At 43.2% G+C, this 21634-nt stretch overlaps 1 protein-coding gene across 3 annotated transcripts in view; it reads right to left on the bottom strand.

Moving 5' to 3' along the window:
* TBCD (tubulin folding cofactor D) overlaps window positions 1-21634 on the bottom strand; it is a 145396-nt gene that overhangs the window by 120407 nt on the left and 3355 nt on the right. For all 3 annotated transcript variants that reach the window (XM_036910774.2, XM_057501898.1, XM_036910772.2), the window contains exons 3-6: window positions 14010-14107; window positions 12886-12987; window positions 11457-11603; window positions 9467-9522 (exon numbers count right to left, since the gene is read on the bottom strand). In XM_036910774.2, the coding sequence (XP_036766669.2) occupies window positions 9467-9522; window positions 11457-11603; window positions 12886-12987; window positions 14010-14107 (403 nt within the window). The remainder of the gene's footprint in view (window positions 1-9466; window positions 9523-11456; window positions 11604-12885; window positions 12988-14009; window positions 14108-21634) is intronic.

The following is a 21634-nucleotide window of genomic DNA, read 5'->3' as shown; positions in this document are numbered from 1 at the left end:
CATCCTCAGGTCCCGTGGGGGCCTATCCTAAGGAGATAATCCCAAATGCCAGGATGGATTTATGCCCTAAGCAAGTCATCACATCACTATAAATAAGAGGAAGGAAAGAACAAGATGGCGGTATGAGAGGCGAGGCATAAACCTCCTCCAAAACCACATGGAACACAAAAATATAGCAAATACAACTACTCCTGAAATAGTGACAGAAAAGACGACTGCGACAGATGGCCTACATCTGGGGAAATGAGAAGACCTCATGGAAAAGGGTAAAGTAGCAAAGGCACAATCTGGTGGGACCCAGGCCCTTCCCCGCCCCAGCTCACCGGCAGGAGGAAGAGAGACGGAGCGGGGACAGGGTAGAAGGCCAGGACTGCTGAACACCCGGCCCTGGAGATCTGCCCTGGGGGCACGAACCCACATTACATGGTGCTCTGGACATCAGTGGGGTTGGAAAGCAAAGACAGGCAGAATTCTCAGAGAGACCGAGACTCCAGTCACTTGTGGAGAGCAGGTGCCCACAACCAGCCGCTCTGGGACAAAAGGAAGGCGGGCAGTCTGAGAGACTTCCCAACGGTGAGAGGGCTGCCAAAGGGGCAAGGACTGCAGAGTCTGCTGCTCAGGAGAGAGGACGGGGGGCAACACTGTCCTGGCACACTCTGCCCAGCAGGTTGGGAGCCCTGAGGAGCTTCACACGCTCCATCCCCCTGGCTGGCAGCAAAGCCCCGAGGCCCCACCACGATAGGCAGCATGACGCGTCTTCCTCCCTGCCAGCTCCGGTTCGCAAACCTGCCACCCCCACCGTCGCGCCAGGCCAGCCAGAGGGCCACCCCACCTACGAGAGCCACAAGGGTGTAATGCAGAGGCTGCTCCCTGTGCCCTCAGCTCACTGGCCCTGGCAGTGGACACAGGCACTGCAGCCGGGAAGCAGGAAGAGCTCTTTCCTCCCGGCGGGCATCGGCATTGCGCACCTGTGACACCCGCCATCGCTCCAGGTGCTGGGCAGCTCCAGAGGGCAGAGCTTCTGGGCACTGAAGGGCACCACCTAAACAAAGTTATTATTCCAGAGTAATCATTAGGAATATGAAACAGCAAAAGAACCAGGTATGAACCATAATCCCTCAAACACCAAAAAGAGGACTAAATGAAAATGAAATCACCAACCTTGCTGATAAAGATTTCAAAAAAAAAAAAAAGAAAACTTGGTTCACAGAGCTACAGAAAAAATAATCAAGACCTCAGGGAAGACTTCAAAAGATAGATATTTTGAAAAACACAGTATCTGAAATGAAACATACAATGGAGGGACTTAAAAACAGATCAGATGAGGTAGACAAGACAGTAAATGAAACAGAAATTAGAGAAGAGGAATACAAAGAAGCTGAGGCACAGAGAGAAAAAGGCGTCCCGGAAAGAAAATATTGAGAGAACTGTGTAAGCAATGCAAACGGAACAATATTCGCATTATAGGGGTACCAGAGGAAGAAGAGAGAGAAAAAGGGATAGAAACTCTCTTTGAGGAAATAATTGCTGAAAACTTCCCAATCTGGAGAAAGAAATAGTCTCTCAGGCCATGGAAGTGCACAGATCTCCCAACACAAGGGATTGTGGGAAGACAACACCAAGACATATAATAATTAAAATGGCAAAGATCAAGGACAAGGACAGAATATTAAAAGCAGCCAGAGAGAGAAAAAAGATCACATACAAAGGAAAACCCATCAGGCTAACATCAGACTTCTCAGCAGAAACCCTACAGGCCAGAAGGGAGAGGCAGGATGTATTTAATGCCATGAAGCAGAAGGGCCTCCAATCAAGATTACTCTACCAGGCAAGACTGTCATTTAAATTTGACGCAGGGATTAAACAATTTCCAGATGAGAAAAATTGAGGGAATTTACCTCCGACAAACCGTGTCTACAGTGTATTTTGGAGGGACTGCTATAGATGGATATGCTCCTAAGGCTAAATAGCTGTTACCAGAGAAAATAAAACCACTGTAAAGGAATTAGACCAATTAATTACTAAGCAAATGCAGAAGTAAATCAACTACCCAAAAAGTCAGTCAATGGATACACAAAGAGTACAGAATATGACACATAATATATAAAGAGTGGAGGAGGAAGAAAAGGGAGGAAAAAAAAAAGAACCTTTATACTGTGTTTGTAGTAGCATAATAAGCAAGTTAAGTTAGACTCTGTTAGATAGTAAAGAAGATGCCCTTGAACTTTTAATAACCATAAATCTAAAGCCTGCAATGGCAATAAGTACATACCTATCGATAATCACCCCAAATGTAAATAGTCTGAATGGACCAATCAAAAGACAGAGGCACTGAATAGATAAAAAAACAAGACCCATCTATGCTGCCTACAAGAGACTCACCTCAAACCCAAAGACAAACACAGAATAAAAGGAAAGGGATGGAAAAAGATATTTCATGCAACTAATAGGGAGAAAAACTCAGGAGTTGCAGTACTTGTATCAGATAAAATAGACTTCAAACAAAGTCACAAGAGACAAAGAAGGACATTACATAATGATAAAGGGGTCAGTCCAACAAAAGGACATGACCATTACAAATACCTATGCACCCAACATAGAAGCACCTACATATGTGAAACAAATACTAACAGAATTAAAAAGGGAAAGAGAATGCAATGTATTCAGTCTAGGAGACTTCAACACACCACTCACTCCAAAGGACAGATCAACCAGACAGAAAATAAGTAAGGAGACAGAGGCACTGAACAATACATTAGAACAGATGAACGTAACAGACATCCACAGAACATCCACCCAAAAGCAGCAGGATACACATTCTTCTCAAGTGCATGAAGAACATTTTCAGGAATAATCATATACTAGGCCACAAAAAGAGCCTCAGTGAATTCAAAAAGATTGAAATTGTACCAACCAGCTTCCCAGACCACAGATGTATGAAACTAGAAATAAATTATGTAAAGAAAACAAAAAAACCCACAAACACATGGAGGCTTAACAACATGTTCCTAAATAATCAATGGATCAATGACCAAATAAAAACAGAGATCAAGCAATATATGGAGTCAAATAACAACAATAACTCAAAACCGCAAAATCTGTGGAACACAGTGAAGGCCATGCTAAGAGAGAAGTATATAGCAATATAGACTTACCTCAAGAAAAAACAATACCAAATGAATGGTCTAAACTCACAATTAATGAAACTAGAAAAAGAAGAACAAATGAGGCCCAAAGTCAGTAGAAGGAGGGACATAATAAAGATCAGAGCAGAAATAAATATAATCAAGAAGAAAAAAAACAATAGAAAGAATCAATGAAAAAAAAAAAAGAATCAATGAAAGCAGGAGCTGGTTCTTCAAGAAAATAAACAAAATAGATAAACCCTTAGCCAGACCTATCAAGAAAAAAGGAGACTGTACACACATAAACAGAATCAGAAATGCGAAAGGAAAAATCACTATATACACCACAGAAATACAAAGAATTATTAGAGAATACTATGAAAAATTATATGCTAACAAATTGGATAACTAGAACAGATGGACAGCTTTCTAGAAAAATACAACCTTCCAAGACTGAACCAGGAAGAAACAGAAAATCTGAACAGACCAATTACCAGCAATGAAATTGAACTGCTAATCAAAAAACTACCTCAGAACAAAAACCCGGGGACAGATGGCTTCACCACTGAATTTTATCAAACATTTGGAAAAGACCTAATACCCATCCTCCTTAAAGTTTTTCAAAAAAGTAGAAGAAGAGGGAATACTTCCAAACTTATTCTATGAGGCGAGGATCACTCTAATACCAAAACCAGGCAAAGACACCACAAAAAAAGAAAATCACAGGCCAATATCCCTGATGAACATAGATGCAAAAATTCTCAACAAAATATTAGCTAAACAAATACAAAACACATCAAAAAGATCATCCATCATAATCAAGTAGGATTTATTCCAGGGATACAAGGATGGAACAATATTAAAAAATCCATCAACATCATACACCACATCAACAAAAAGGACAAAAATCACATGATCACCTCAATAGATGCTGAAAAAGCATTTGAAAAATTCAACATCCATTCATGATAAAACCTCTCAAAAAAATGAATATAGAGGACAAGGACCTTCACATAATAGAGGCCATATATGACAAACCCACAGCCAATATCATGCTAAACAGTGAGAAGCTGAAAGCTTTTCCTCTAAGATTGGGAACAAGACAAGGATGCCCACTCTCACCACTTTCACTCAACATAGTACTGGAGGTCCTCACCACAGCCATCAGACAACACAAACAAATAAAAGGCATCCAGATGGGTAAGGAAGAAGTTAAACTGTCACTGTTTGCAGATGACATGATATTGTACATTAAAAAAACTCTAAAGAATCCACTCCACACGGGGAAGGCTGTGCAACACAGAGAAGAAAAGTAGTGACTCTACAACATCTTACTACGCTGATGGACAGTGACTGTAACAGGGTTTGTGGGGGGGACTTGGTGAAGGAGGGAGCCTAGTAAACATAATGTTCCTCATGTAATTGTAGATTAATGATATCAAAATTTAAAAAAAATTTTTTTAATTAAAAAAAAATTTTAAATCACTGAGACTACCAGTAGTGTTAAAGAAGTAGATTAAAAAAAAAAAAAAAAGAATCCACTTCACAACTACTAGAATTAATATCGGAATTCAGCAAAGTTGCAGGATACAAAATTAATACACAGAAATCTGTTGATTCCTATACACTAACAATGAACTAGCAGGAAGAGAAAACAGGAAAACAATTCCATTCACAATTGCATCAAAAAGAATAAAGTACCTAGGAATAAACCTAACCAAGGAAGTGAAAGACCTATACCCTGAAAACTAGAAGACCCTCATGAGAGAAATCAAAGAAGACACCAATAAATGGAAATACTTCCTGTGCTCATGGATAGGAAGAATTAATACTGCCAAAATGGCCATCCTGCCTAAAGCAATCTACAGATTCAATGCAATCCCTATCAAAATAACAAAAGCATTCTTCAACGAACTAGAACAAATAGTTCTAAAATCCATATGGAACCACAAAAGACCCCGAATAGCCAAAGCAATCCTGAGAAGGAAGAATAAAGCTGGGGGGATTACACTCCCTGACTTCAAGCTCTACTACAAAGCTATAGTAATCAAGACAATTTGGTACTGGCACAAGAACAGACCCATAGATCAATGGAACAGATAAGAGAGCCCAGATATAAACCCAAGCATATACGGTCAATTAATATACGATAAAGGAGCCATGGACATACAATAGGGAAATAACAGCCTATTCAGCAACTGTTGTTGGCAAAACTGGACAGCTATATGCAAGAGAATGAAACTGGATTACTGTCTAACCCCATACACAAAAGTAAATTCAAAATGGATCAAAGACCTGAATGTAAGTCATGAAACCATAAAACTCTTAGAAGAAAACATAGGCAAAAATCTCTTGGACATAAACATGAGCGACTTCTTCATGAACATTATCTCCCCAGGCAAGAGAAACAAAAGCAAAAATGAACAAATGGGACTACATCAAACTAAAAAGCTTCTGTATGGCAAAGGACACCATCAGCAGAACAAAAAGGCATCCTACAGTATGGGAGAATATATTTGTAAATGACATATCAGACAAGGGGTTAACATCCATAATATATAAAGAACTTACACACCTCAACATGCAAAAGCAAATAACCCAATTAAAAAATGGGCAGAGGATATGAATAGACAATTGTCAAAGAAGAAATTCAGATGACCAACAGGCACATGAAAAGATGCTCCACATGGCTAATTATCAGGGAAATGCAAATTAAAACCACAATAAGGTATCACCTCACACCAGTTAGGATGGCCAGCATCCAAAAGACTAGGAACAACAAATGCTGGCGAGGTTGTGGAGAAAGGGGAACCCTCCTACACTGCTGGTGGGAATGTAAATTAGTTCAACCATTGTGGAAAGCAGTATGGAGGTTCCTCAAAAAACTCAAAATAGAAATACCATTTGACCCAGGAATTCCACTCCTAGGAATTTACCCAAAGGAACCAAGATCTCAGATTCAAAAATACATTTGCACCACAATGTTTACTGCAGCACTATTTACAATAGCCAAGATATGGAAGCAACCTAAGTGTCTATCAGTAGATGAGTGGATAAAGAAGAGGTGGTACATATACACCATGGAATATTACTCAGCCGTAAGAAGAAAACAAATCCTACCACTTGCAACAATATGGATGGAGCTAGAGGGTATTATGCTCAGTGAAATAAGCCAGGCAGAGAAAGACAAGCACAAAATGATTTCTCTCATTTGTGGAGTATAACAACGAAGCAAAACTGAAGGAACAAACAGCAGCAGAATCACAGACTCCAAGAAGGGATTGGTGGTTACCAAAGGGAAGGGGTCGGGGAGGGTGGATGGGGAGGGAGGGAGAAGGGGATTGCGGGTCATTATGATTAGCACACACAATGTAGGGGCGTCAGTGGGAAAGCAGTACAGCACAGAGAAGCCAAGTGGTGACTCTGTGGCATCTTGCTGTGCTGATGGACAGTGACTGTAATGGGGTGGGGAGGGGGACTTGATAATATGAGTGAGTGCAACAGCCACAACATTGCTCACGTGAAACCTTTACAAGACTGTATATCAATGATACCTTAATAAAAATAATTAATTAGTTAATTAATTAATTAAAAAATAGTAAAACGAAGGAAGTGGAGAGTCTGATCAGAGCTCCCAAAGCCACGGGGACATGATGGAGCCATACGATTGATGGTAACTGGAAAAGAGTGAAAGGCAGAAGCTGACTCAATGCGATCTGCCGCACAAATTCAATTTTGTGGCAGGGCAGAAAAGGCGAAATAAGCATTTTGCACACTTTTACTAAAAATAATAATAATAAAGAGAGAAATGTGGTATCCACATATAAATCAAGTATAAAAACCAAATGAGTATTCATATTTGAACTGACTGTTTATAGTTCATAATGCATGAGCAAAACCGAAAGTTTCTGTGATGACTGCCCTTGTACTGTTCACTATGTAACTTATTCACTATGTAAGAATTTGTTCTCCATGTAAGAACTTGTTTGTTATGCCTCAGAAGATTGGAGACTGACGAAAATTAGGCTTGGGGTGGATTAATGATTGTGCATTGAGCACTGACTCCCCTATACAGAATTTTATTGTCCTTAACAACCATTTGATCAATAAATATGAGAGATGCCCTCACAGAAAAAAAAAAAAAAAAAAAAAAGGACAAGACTTCCAATGGTAAAATAAATAAGTAACCGGGATGTAATGGATAGCGTAAGGAATATAGTCAAGATATTGTAACAGCTTGGTAGGGCGATAGCTGGAACCTAGAATTATGTATATAAATGTTTTATCACTGTGTTGTACACTTGAAACTAACGTAATGTAATACTGTGCGTCAACTACCCTTCAATAAAAAATAATTATTTAAAAAAAAAAAAAAATTAATGTGCTAAGTAAGAGCAAAGGCATGTTTCCATGGGAGTTTCTGTAAAGTAATCCTCTTACATGAGTGTCTTGGCATCAATAAATCATCAAGTGTCACATGAAATACAGCCCACATTTAAATGGACAGGTGAGTTCCAGCTCTGCGAACAGCAGACAGAAAGCTGATCTGACTGGCAGACAGGCAGCCTCCATGAACTACACGGGGCACGCGCGCAGCCCGCGACCCACCCTTCACCCCTGACCCTACCCTAGCAGCCCACCAAAGAGATGGGAAACCTGCCATCTGACTCGATCAGAACCTGCCACGCGTCGGGGGATGTGCTAGGAGGTGAGTGGACCAGAGCAGCCTAAGACCTCTTCCGTTCACAGCATCGCCCGTTCCAGAACCCCGTGGGGGAAGCCGGCCGAGCCCGCAGCTCGCTGCGCTGAAGACAGGCCTCGGCCATGCGAACACTTGCTCTTCCCGACCACCGGACAGCGCAGGAGAGGCCGCCGCCGGTGGGCCGCCCGCAGGCCAGACCCCCGGCTGTCTCCTTTCCTGGAGGACGTCAGGAGGGAACAAAGGGTCAGGGTTTCACCTCTTCACCCCCACAATGCCCCACAAAGTCAAGCTCAGCAAGGCTCCACCAAACCCTCAGTATTGCTGGTATAAAAAATAAGAACATGTCATTTTTCTTTTAATAAGTTTGGCAAAATTTGTTAAGGCTGCACACAGCGTTGGTAGGGGAGAAGGAGACCTTCAACACGCTCAGCATTTCCAGTGACTGCACTTAAATCCAAAGCTGCTCCTCTCACTCCCAGGAATGCGTTCCTCAGAGCTACTGTACCAGGTTTACAACAGCATTACCTTTACTAACGAACTGGCAGGTGGCAGTCTACCTGTCCAGAAAGGGGCTGGAGAAACAGCGCGGCACACGTAGTGATGTGTTGGAGGGAGACAGCACGAGGCTCCCGGCCTGGCTGGGACACGAGCACGGGCACGGCACAGTGGGCAGCACCTGCCCGGACGGCCCATCTCCGGGCAAGGAAAGCTCACACAAGTTTTCCCTGTCCTTTAGACTTTTATCTTCCAACACAGGAATCACATTCATGATTACAGAAAAAGCCATATGCTTCCCAGTTCTGTCAAAACCGCAAGAAGCCTCTATCTGGTGAGCTTCTCCCTCCCAGGGGGTACGCAGGTGGGCTCCACCCCTAAAATCAGCTCCTGTTCAGTCTCTGCCCTGCCACTTACCAAGTGCTCTAACAAAAGCCTCAGCCAGTGCCCACCTGCCCCTAAATTAAGCGTTTCTCTTCTCATTGTGCAAGGTCATGGCTCTGCACCTAAGTATAAGGTGGCCTGAATGAGATGTTACCCATTTTCCCAATCAAAATATCAAAGTTTTCATGGCCAATTTTCAACTTTCACAAATGCTGGTGGGGGGAAGCCAGATTTTCTAATTTATTTACTCTATGCACCTACTTTACATCACTTAATATAGTTTGGGTGGTCTTGCCCAGCCCATCAGATAAAACTGTATTCACCTGTTTGAGGCACTGCCTGGTTTTCAGTTAACAGAATGTTGAAGGACTTCTATCCCAATTACTGCTCATGATGTCCACAAACCAGAACTGCTTCCTAAAGGATGTTCAAAGGTTCATCTAACTGCCACCACCTCAAAGGTGAGGTCCTGCCCCCGGTACAACTGCTATACCTGTCCTAAAGCTGGGCTCCACTGATGGGTCTGCCAGGTGACCTCTCTGAGCCCCAGCAGTCCCAGCAGGGTCACGTGTCCCACACACATGCAGGACTGGTATAAGGCACAGAGTACCAGCAGCAGGAAAGACTCCCCACGAGCCCAGCATCCCCCTCAGAGGACAACACAGACACACAGCACCACAGAAGAGCACCCTGGACAAACTGTCTCCAACACAGCAGCCACACAGTAGCCAACACGGCCGCAGGAGTCCAGGGCACTTACCTGGACACGAGGACAGCAGCTGCGTCTCGTGCCTTGTCGCTGACAGCCAGGTAGCACTACAAGAAAGGAGAAGTGCAGGCACCGTTACACACGTGCAGCTCCCCGGGCCGGCTCACTGAGCCTACGGGCAGGGTCGATTCCAAAGGTGCACAAGCCCCTCCCAAACCAGACGGCAGTGGCCTGTAGCTGCCAACTGCTGCACCGGCCCTTGGGGAAGGACCTAATCTGCACATGGCGTATGCTCACACCCTTCAAACACACATTTGAAAAAAATAACAGAAAATGAATCACGTGTGTTACCCAGCTGTGACAAAGACTAACAGTGTCCAGGGGCACAATGGAGACCCCACAGCACTTAGCACTCAGTGGACCCCCACATGGTGGGGGACCCTGGATTTGTACTAATGGCTGGCTTTCTAGGAGGCCTGCCTTGAGAGGCTTCCAGGTCTCGCCTCAACTAACTTTTCTCCAAATGACACATTAAAAGATCTTTTTTCTAAAGGGGCAGGCTTTCTGGAGGCCAGCCATACAGACTGCCATATCTTTAGGAGCGTATGCCTCTTACCTGGCAATCCCACCTGCACACCCACACACACAAGGAGCATGCAAGAGGTGGTTCGCCACACTGCTTTTAACAGAAAAGTAGAAACACCAATTGTCCATCTATGAGAAAATCAGCACACAAAGGAATCTCTTTCCCTTAAAGGTTGTAGGGGGGACATCTACTTTCCGACAGAGTAAGACGCTCAGAACAAACTGCTTCGGAGAGGACAGGCCACAGAACGACAGGACCCGGGGCCCTTGCAGAATGCCCCATGCGGGGCACCGTGAAGCTACAATGCCCGGGCTCAGATCTGGATCTACCTCTTACGAGAAAACGAACCAGCTGAGGTGCTCAATGTTAGACCTGTCACCTCCTCAGTAAAATGAGGATAAAAACAGTTAGCTGCCTCATTAAGTACCATTAAATGAGTTGATGTATGAAAGGAATTAGAACAGTGTCTGGCACACAGCAGGTACTCAATAAATGCTTCATATAAATAAGTGTGACAGACACAACCTGAGATGGTCTCTGGGCCTGCCCACTGGTGCTCGGCCTATGTTATCCCTCCCATGTGGGCGGACACAGTGACTTGCTTCTAATCAAGAGAGTTTGGCAAAGGCTGGGCTGTCACCTCCGTGACTTGGTGATACATTATTGTGACACCTGTCCTGCTAGCAGACCCTGACCCTTGCTGGCTTTGACAGAAAAAGCTGCCATGTTGGGGGTGGGGGGCCACTTGGCAGGGAACAGCCAGCAAAGAGCTGAGGCCCTCGGTCCAGCACCCAAGGACTGAGCTCTGCCGATGAGAGCCTGAAGCAGACGTGCCCGGAGTGAGGTTTGCCTACAGCCAGGAGACCTCAGAGCAGCGGGCAGCGGAACCACACCCGGACTCCTGACCCACAGACACAGATGTTAAATGGGGGCTGTGTTAATCCACTCAAGTTTGGGGCAAGTTTTCACACAGCCATAGGTAACCAATACAATAATTAAGACTATGTGCATATTTGCATCAGAAATAGTTTGAAGAAAATATGCAAGTGTTACCTCTTGGCATCAGCATTTGTGAGATTCAATTCATTATCTTTCTTTCTTCCCTTTATTTTCTAGTTTTCCTACAATGATCATTTATTATTTATACAATTATATAGTTAAAAACTAAATTTAAAATGGCCTGTATTTTCTTATACCATTGCTCCTGAAACCTCTCATATGTCACTATTATGCTTAACAGAGTATGCATTACCTATAAAGAAATGAAATGTGCTATTCATCCTGACTCCTATGTGAATTATCACAATTTCAAAATAAATCATGAAATGGAATTTTGCCTCACTTAAAAACAGTAACAGTAAATGTCAAAAGTGTATCTAATTAACTCTCATCAAGACAGCATGAGCATGAAAGAGAACCTAATTAGCAACTAATTATTCACGTGATCTCATTTACCTCTGCTATTTGGAGAATACGGTCCATTATGGACATTCGACTTTGCCCAGGTTCAGTAAGGAGGTTCCCGTCAAGGCGTGAGAAATCAAAAGGGATCAGGCAGGTCACAGAGAGCCACAGTAGAAGCATGTAGCGGGTCTCCCAAGTCTGAGAAAGTAAATCAAAGTGAAATGATTCCTGTGTAAAGGACAGAGGCAACTCGCACACACCGCCACAGCCCTGTTGCCTCCCCTGCCCCGCTAAGCCCACCACGGGCCCTTTGAATGCGGTCACCCTCAGAGCCTGGGGTGCAGACAGTCATCAGCTCCACCCAACCCAAGTCGCCTGTTCCCACCAAGGCAGCAGCAAAGGGAACAAAGACCAAGCACAACACATCAGTATAGCAGCTTCCCTTCACGTGCACCGTTCTGCATGCTATCAGCCTTTTGAGCATGTGGAAAACAGACTCAAACTTAAAAAACAGAACACTTGAGAAAAAAATATTCAACTTCAAAGAGGAGCACCCTTACTTCCAGTAGTCAGTGTAACAAGACTCCACTTTGGCCCTGGAATCACCCACTGAGGGCCTAGGAAGTGGAGGAGCCCGGGAAGTGCTCAGCCACGTCTTTTGCCCCGGGCACACTCTCTGAGACACATCACGGAGCCGGGCGGAAGAGCACTCCCTCAGTCGCCAGACTGCACTCCCTGGAAAGGCCTGTTTACAAGGATATCCAAGAGCAGGCAACTGGGAACTTGGATTTTGGAAGGGTTTCCACCATTCCTAACTAATAATGGTGACTCTCTGTGCCTAAGCTGTTTGTATAAACCATGTGGCTTATGCTGAACACCTGCTTTCCTTCTGAAAGACTGGAATTTCAGTATCCGCTCCACAGAGGGTACCCACATGACAGCCCCCAATAAAAATCCTGGGCACTGGCTTCTGTGGCTGCCCCTCCCACGCACTGTCACAGCTTGGTGCTGGGAGAATCACAAGTGCCCGTGTGACCCAACTGGGAGACGACTCAGGAGCTTGCTCCTGTCCTCCTCTGGGCTTCCCACGTGACTTTTCCCCCTGCGATTCTGCTGTGATAAATAAGAGCCAAAAGAACAACTACACGCCCCGTCCCACAGTGGTGCTCAGGGTCACTGGGCCTGGGGGCAGTGCTGAGGACCCCAACATGGTTCTGTATCAAGCTAAAATTAGGATGCTGTGGTTATCACTGTGCTGTATGTAGGCATTTTTTTCTTTATAAAGGACACACTTTAAAATAAAATGATTTAAAGGAACAAATGTAAAGTGAGAAAACCCAAAGAATAAAAGAAAAGAGAGGGAGCAGTCCCAAACATCCTAAGACAACTGGAAGGAAGCAGAAGATAAGCTGCCAGTAGAGGGTGAAGCAGACATGCGGGGAGAGATGGAGATGAAAAGGAGGAAAAAAGGAACACTCACTTCATGGTCTTTAGGATTCTGATTTGTAAACATATCTAAAACAGGCTGTACGTCAGCTACTTCATGAGGAAATAAACGAAGGAATGTTTTATATCCTCGAACCTACCAAATAAAGACATTAAGCTATAATCAGAAAATACAGAAAGTAGTAAAGTTATCTTTTTCTTCTATTATCAAAAATCATGACCTATGCCACCCAGTGACCGAGGAGGTATGCACCATACTGGTGCCACATGCTAGCAAGACTGGACGGGAGAGAAGCGATCTTTGCTTCACACACCACTTCATAAATATGTTGTCCCAATTTGACTAACACCTTACACGCTGCTGCCCGTCAGAAATACAGACATGTCGTGAACTACAAAGTTCTGTTTCTGCCTCATTTATGAGACTGCCCTCTGACATTTGAGGAGTAAGTCCTCGAGAACGTCAAAGGTCCTGAAATTCATCAAGGCTTCCCTGAAATGCAGAAGCACTACACCTTCTGGGGGAAAGCCTGCCTGCACGCAGCCAGTTAAGCTGCAGAGAAGTGTGCAGGAGGTGACCCACCTGGGCTGCCTCCCCATGCCATCCCATGACTGGCAGCCCCACAGAACCCCACCGCCCACCCCGAGATGGCCAGGTCACTCCACGGTCAAAACTGCAAACATCAATCTGCAGGCATGTGGACATCACCCGAGAGCTTGCAGGAATGCAGAGTATCACCCCAACCCCTTACCCAGAATCTGGACTATAACAAGATCCCCAGGAGATTTATCTGCACATTAAAACTTGAGAAACACCTCCATGTCCCCCAAGTCTGTTGGTTTTTTCTTTGTAAGAAATTCCTGAATTAGTCATATCTCTCACTCTCTCTCCCTGTCTCTCTCTTCTCCTTTCCAGCTAGGTGGTGCTTGATCTATTCAAGTGCAAGATGTATGCTAAGTATCTCAGACACTGCTTCAGCCAAAGGACCCCCACCAACCCCAGATCACTAACACCTGATTCCACACCTAGGGTAAAAAGACAAAAAGGTGAAGCTCACAACTCATGTTTCCTAAAAGACAACATTTTGGAAGGTAACTTCTGGATCAAGCTCATTAATAAAGCGTTATGTTAACAATAAAGCGGTATACAAATGTTACCTTGGTGATGATGTAAAGAAATTTAAAAGCCAGATGTACAAGGTCCACTGGAGATGTCTCATCCTGAACTACATCCAGCAATAAGTTCATCATCCATTCTAGGGAAAAACATACAAAACACTCATTATGAAATTAAATATCAATATATCAAAGCAAAATGCCAAAAGAAAATGGTTATTTATAAATGTAACAGTGGTACAGTGTTAGCAAACCTGTATAATCCAAGTGTTAATAGAACAAAAGAAATTTTTTTGATTTTAACAGTTTCTAAAAGGGCATTGGAATTAATAAAACATTCATTCCTGCTTTTAAAATGACACTAGATGTGACTAAAATGACTGAGTCCCCTAAAAGGAGGAAAACCAGTCAACAGAAATACCCCAGAAATGACAAAGGTGGTGGAATTAGTGGATATAAACTTTACAGCAGTACTAAACAACTACAAATATGCTCAAGGATGTAAAAGAAAACATGAACAAGATAGAAGATATTAACACAACTAACACAATTTTGAGAGCTGGAAAGAATAAGACCTGAAATAAAAAATTAAATGAGATTAACAGCAGATTAGATACCAGAGAAGAAAAGGTCAGAACACTTAAGAAACAGTAATAAAAACGTCTACACTACGGGGAAAAGAGACGAGACTGAAAAAAACTGAAGGGCCTAGTGACACGTGTGACACGACCGAGAGCGTCAGCACGCGTGTGACTGGAGGCCCAGGAGGGGGGCAGAGACACCAAGGGAAGTGACAGCCAGGTGCTTCCCAGATCTGGTGACACTATGAACCCAATATCCAAAAGGTTCAACAAACCCCAAGTAGGATAAACAGAAAGAAAACCACATCATGGCATGGCATAATCAAATTGTTGAAAACAAGCGATAAAAAGATAATTCTAAAAGCAGCTAGAGGGCAAAAGCACACATCACATAAAGGAAAAAAGAATGAAGCCAGACTTTTTGTCAGAGCCAAGCCAAAAGGCAGGAGGGCCATCATCTTTTAAAATGCTGAAAGAAAAAATTAAAAAATAAAATGCTGAAAGAAAAAATGGTCAACCTAGAATCCTATAACCAGCAGAACACCTTTCAAATAGGAAAGCAAAACAAACTATAAAACAAAAGCTGAAAGAATTCAGTAAATCTGCACTAGAAATGTTGAATTCTTTAAGCAGAAAATTAATGATACCAGATAGAAACTACAATCTACAGAAAGCAAAAAATAAAGGCAGAAATGGTAAACACAAGGTAAATATTAAAAACCTTTTTCTCATTTTTAATTTGTTTGAAAGAAAATTAAGCGTTTAAAGCAAAAATTGTAACAATATTCTCTATGGTTTATGACATACATGGAAGATGTAAACAGAAAGCAAAGAACAGGAGGCAGAAAGGAGAGGATCCTGTTGTGAGGCTCTCACATCACATGTGGAACAGAATCACCTGAAGGAAGAGGCAAGTTGCTGATCATATTGTAGCTCCTACGGCAATCATTAAAAAGAAAAAAAATGGCCAATGACCCAACTGTGGAGACTAAATGAATATCAAAAAATGTTAAATTAGTACAAAAGTGGGCCAAGAGTAAAGAAGAAACAAAAACAGATGAGACACCTGATCATCTACATTTGCCCTCTTACAGCACTAAATTATGTTTTCTACCTTTATCTTGCATCTACCTACCACTTCAGCATTTTATTAAAAAAAAAAATACAGGAGAAATGTGGGATTCACATATAAATCAAGTATAAAAATCAAATGGATAATCATATCTGACTTGATTGTTTATAGTTCGTGATGTGTGATCAAAACTGAAAGTTTCTGTGATATGACTGCCCTTGCACTGTTCACCATGTAAGAACTTGTTCGTTATGCTTCAAAGATTGGAGACTGTTGAGAATTAGGCTTGGGGTTGATTAATGATTGTACATTGAGTCCCCTATACAGAATTTTATTGTTAACAACCATTTGATCAATAAATATGAGAGATGCCCTCTCAATAAAAAATAAAAAATAAAAAAAACAGATGAGACAAACGGAAAACAAATAGCAAGAAAGTTGATTCAAACCCTATATTGACGCTGCATTAAATGACTAAACACTGCAATAAAAAAGCAAGGATTGTCAGACTGGATTTTTAAAAAGGGGGAGACAAGTAATAACCTACCTACATGAAACGCACTTTAAAAATAAAAACATAGCAAGGTAAAAGGAAGGAAAAAGATATACTAGGTGTGATTAATCCTAAGAAAGCTGGAGTAGCCATATCAGTATCAGACAGAGCAGGCTTCAGAGCACAGAATTCATAGAGATAAAGAGAACATTTCATCATGAAGACTTAACAATCCTGCAAGTGGATACACACCAAATTACAAACCTTCAAAATAAACAAAGCAAAAACTGAGAAACTGAAAGGAGAAATAAATCTACAATCACAGCTGAAGGTTTCAATTCTCCTCTCTCAGGACTTGATAAGAACAGGTGAGAAATTCGGTGAGGACATCAAAGATATAAGTAACACCATTTGTAGAGGACATTTACGGAGTACTACCCAATAGCAGACTAGACACTGTTCTCAAATGCACATAGAACTTTCAACAAAACAGCCCACACTGCTGGGTCATAAGTCTTAACAAATGAAAAAGATTGAATTTGCATCTAGGAAATGCAGAGTAAAACTTTGATGAAATACTACTACACACTCACAAAAAGGGTTCAGATCAGAAAGATGGACAGTAGTAAATTCTAACAAGGATGTAGGGCCATTGCAATTCCCACAGATGGTTGGTGGAAATGTAAAATGGCACAACCTCTGTGGGAACAGTATGGTAGTTTATCACAAAAGCTCATCACTGCAGCACTGATCACCATGGCAAGGGGTGGACATTCACTCTACAGCCCAGCCACTCCACTCCTGCATATTTACTCAGAATGAAAATACACATCCACCCATAGAATTGTCTTTGAATACTTGTAGCAACATTAAAAGAGTGCAAAAACACAAACGTCCATCAGCAGGCAAAGAGTAAAAAAATTGTGGACAAGTTTATTATTATTTAACAAACTTGTTTGTTAAATAATACTATTTAACGCAAAGAAGCCAGAGAGAAAATTAAGTAGATCAGTGGTTGCCCAGGGCCAGGATGAGGGAGACAGACCACAGAGGGACAGAGGAACCTGCTGGGGCTCAAAAGTCTTGCCCAGTAGAGGTGCCTATGCTTGTCAACATTCAAACCGGGGCACACAAAAATGGGTGCATTTTATTATGTGTAAATTATATCTCAATAAAGTTAACTTTAAAAAGAACTTTTAAGAAAGAATGAAAATGTATAATCATGGATAAAGAGATCAAGTTAGCATTATCTACAAACTATGTATTTACCTGATCAGAAAACACAAAAGGAACAACAGGAAACCAACAACGTGAACATCATCGCTAAAAATGAAACTTGAACACATTATGCCAAGTTAAACAAAACAGTCACAAAAGACCATAGTGTCTGATTCCATTATGTGAAATGCTCAGAATACACAAATCCACAGACAGCAAATAGATGAGTGGTTGCAGGGACTGGGGGGAGAGTGGCTGTTGACAGAAACGGGTTTCTTTTCGGGGTGATGAAAACATTCAGGAATTAGAGTTGTGCTGGTCACACAACCAACCGTGATATACTGAAAAAGCAATGAAACATACACTTAAAAGGGCGAACTCCGTGGTATGTAAATTATCTCAATAAAGCTTTAAGAAAAAGTGTGCCTACACATGTACATCCCATTATACAGTGTTGCCATTTACAAAATACATATACAAAAATGTATCTTCAAGTACACCATCAAAAATGTTAGAAAATATAACAAAAATAGTTACAAAAAATAAAACATACTTAGAAATAAACCTAAAAACAAAGTTTCCAATAATCACCTGAAGAAAATTACCAAACTTTACTGAGGGACACAAATGATCTGAAGAATTAGGGACATAGGACTATGTCCTCAGACAGGAAAGTTCAATCTTGTAGAGACACTGACTCTCCCTGTATGAATGTGTAGATTTAACAAAATCCCTAAGGCATCTTCTGAGGGTGATAAAATAATTCTGAAGTTCATCGCATTAATGAAGTGTGAGAGAAGAGGGAGGAAAATAAGGTTGGATTCAGACAAAACATATTCCAAAGCAACTAATGACAAGGATAAAAGAGCATACAGATAAAGGGAACGGGACAGAAACTAGAAACAAAGGCCGGCGTATGTATTTCACACACATCTAAGGTGGTGCTTCTAACGGGAGGGCGGAGAGCTGCGGAGTGTCTGACAAATGAGGCTGACTTACACAGCAGGGCAGACAAGCTTTCTAACACATGCTTCCAAAGGCCAAACACAAGACGAATGACAGTTTGACAACGTAAGTATTTTTAAAAACTCAGGAGACAAAGTACACCACATACTAAAAGACAAAAGCGAAAGGCATGACACATGTGCAACACGCAGACCAGCATCCATACTATGGTTTCCTTTTCTACAAGGGACCTTTTTCCAGTTCATTTTATGATGACCTCTCAAAAACCATTCAGATCACTCTAAACAACTCACAGGAAGTGTAATATTCCACGATCCACGAAGGTGAGAAGTTTCTGGCAAGAAGAAAGTGCCACAGGTCCAAGGCTGTTGCGCAGGGATACGATACACATCATCTTTGCTCCTGAGCAATGACACCAGCAGTCCCAAGGGGGAGCGGCCGTGCACCCAAGATCTACCACAAGAGGGAGCCCGCGGGCCCAGTGCCCTGCACTCTTCCTGGCGGGCCGCCTCAGGCAGAGGCTCATTTCTCCAACACTGATCATCGCCCCTGCAGCCAGCCTTCTCCCGCACACCTCCAACCTGCAGTTACCCCTCACGGGGCCTGCAAACTTTCTCAGGATAAAAGGCAGGGTTGATCCCAATGAACTCTAAGATCCAGAATTTAGGGAATCTGTGAAGCATTTGCTCAGAAGAGCCCTTGAGAGCTCGCAGATCTCTCAACATCTTCAATACCAGGGTTGAGTGCACTGCCTGGATTTAAGTCTTGGCTGAAACACTAGCTGTGGCCTCTCGGAGCTGTCCTGCAGTTTCCTTTTCTGTAAAGTATGATCAATAATAACTGACCTTCCACAGGTACTGTGAGGTTATTGTGATGACTCAATGAGCTGATTTGCTTAAAAGCTCACTCAGAACAAGGCAAAAATCAAGAGTTAATGCACACAGGCTGCTCACGTCTGGTGCAGCCCGCACTCCCCCACTGAATGTGTACTTCTGCCTCATTAAACCCTGCTTGTGCCTCTAGAACTGCTCCTGAATTCTTTCTCCGTCAGAGTGAAGAACGCTCCCACAAGGTAAGGTCTCACCGAGCACGGGGAGGTCCCCCTGGACTGGGTTACTGACAGGGTTTTGGCGACCCTGCAGGGACTCAAACACGCACACGCTCAGGTGGAGGGTTTCTTTGCCGGTGGACTATGTAGAATACACGGCCAGTCTCTCGTCTTCTGTCCCCATAGCTGCTTCTGATGAGAAGTGAGAGGACTGGAAAGCCTCAGGCCAGGCTTTTGAGCTGATTCTCAGCCCTTGAACAGAACCCATCCCACAACTCCCCCTTTCCCTCAAAGGAGAAGGGTCTTTTTCCCTGGAGAAATTCTGAAGGAATTGGAAGCTGCAGAAGACAGACACAAGTCCCAGGAACCTGAGGTCTTGCAGTGGCCTGCTGAGAAATGAGAGCACAGCAGGAGTGGGAGAACAACCTCAGTAAGACGGCAGAGGAGAAATAACTGCAAAACGGAAGCCGACGAAACTGAGGGGCAGACAGCTGCCAGCCTGGAGTGCTTGCGAGAGAAGCACCAGCACACTGAAGTGGGCAAGATCCTGGTGACGAGGCGAAGCTGATTTGTTCTGAGAACTTCCTAAGTGTCCAAGACTGCACTGGCTGGTGTCATTTTAGTTTTGCCCTCCTGACAAATAGTCTAGAAGCTGAGGTAAGACTATACAGGTAGATCCAGACTGTATGGTGGTGTCTGAGGGGCTAAAGGGGGGAAATGGGCAGTGTTCTACTCTTTCTCTGAAGTGTTGTAATCTTTTCAATGTAGCTATTTTTCTTGTGGCATCTCCTCCACTTCGGTACACTTGGTGGACTGGGTTAATGGCTAGTACCATCTCGGCTCCACGAAAACATGTTTGCGAAGAGTATGTAGTGCCTTCTCTAAATGTTAGATGCTGAATTATTTGTTGAATTGTAGATCCCAATTCTGTCCTGATCTTACCGGATGCTACTATACTTGAATAGTTAATAAACTGCACAGTGCTGTTGACAGCACAAATAGTGAATGCGCATGAATGAACAGTCCACAAGGGGAGATGGTGCCGATGTAACAATGAATGTAAAAAATTCATCCTCACGAGAAAGCAACAAAATGCAAATAAAACCACATAATGCCTTGTCCCCTTTTAATAGGCAACTTCTGTTTATGTTGGTAAAGATTTCAAATATTCAAATCCACCCCTGCCAACGATGCAAAGAAAAGACAACCTTCATATGCTGTTGTTTGAAATTTAAGTTGAATTTGAAATAAGTACCAAAAGACCGGCACTTCCACTTCTAGGAAATTACTTAAAATATTGGGAAAGTTGCACAACGATGTGTATTAAGGACGTTTGCTGGGCTACTTGCAAGAATACAAAACTAGACACAGGTGCCCTTACCAGGCCTCCCACTGTTCAGCAAAATACAAGTACAGTTGCAAAAGGAAAAATCCTGAGCAGTGGCGAGAATGGGAAGAGAGAGGTTTTAAAGACTTCTGGGAGAAAGACAGAGGAGAGAGGAACTGCAGATTAGACAGGCAGAGGCCCTCAGCATGGCTGAGGAGGGCCTGTGGACAGCTCCAGGCTCAGAGTCGGCAGTGCGGCGGGGCCCACGGCAGGGGGGGCGGCCATCACCCCAGCCCCATGCTCATGCTCACCTCGGGCGCAGGAGCAGCTCTTATCCCAAGGCAAAACTCTGACAAATGCTTCAGCAAGTGATGGGTTCTCTGGAGGAGACATGGGCACCCCAGATAAAGGTGTGACAACTCAACCAACTGACTTGCTCCCAGGAAAATGTACCCACAACACGCCACACTACCCCACTGCAGCTGCCTGCCTGAATCCGTTCAGGGAAGGTCCCTCTGGACAGCTCCCACTTACAGTATATAAACAGGAGCCCTCATCTGCATCCATTTGGTCTTAAATGTGGACAGAACCAGCAACGTGAAAAGATGAAACTACACAGAAAGGCTGACCCAAAGGAAAGAGGTGAACTCAGGGGACAGCAGAGAGCAGCCAGAACTTGACTCGGATTTGGAAGCCATCACAGTGGTCAAGCGAGAATGGAGACCCGGAAGCAGATTACTGCACATGCTTATCTCAGCAGCCCCACCTCCAAACCCAAGTGCAACAGTGATGCATAGACAAATCCACAACAGAAGAGAAGAAACACGAGCCAAGAGACATCGGCAGTGACCAGGAAGCTGGGCAGCAGCAGTGAGATCCTGATAACTGAGGAGCAGCCCAAGGGCAAGTCACAGCTCCAGGCCCACAGGGACAGCAAGGGCAGGATGCAGGTGGGGCTGAGG

The sequence above is a fragment of the Manis pentadactyla genome, chromosome 4, assembly GCF_030020395.1.
Source record: "Manis pentadactyla isolate mManPen7 chromosome 4, mManPen7.hap1, whole genome shotgun sequence".
NCBI lineage: Eukaryota > Metazoa > Chordata > Mammalia > Pholidota > Manidae > Manis > Manis pentadactyla.
The sequence above is the reverse complement of the archived record's forward strand: the minus strand, read 5'-3'. Positions and strand labels throughout refer to the sequence as shown.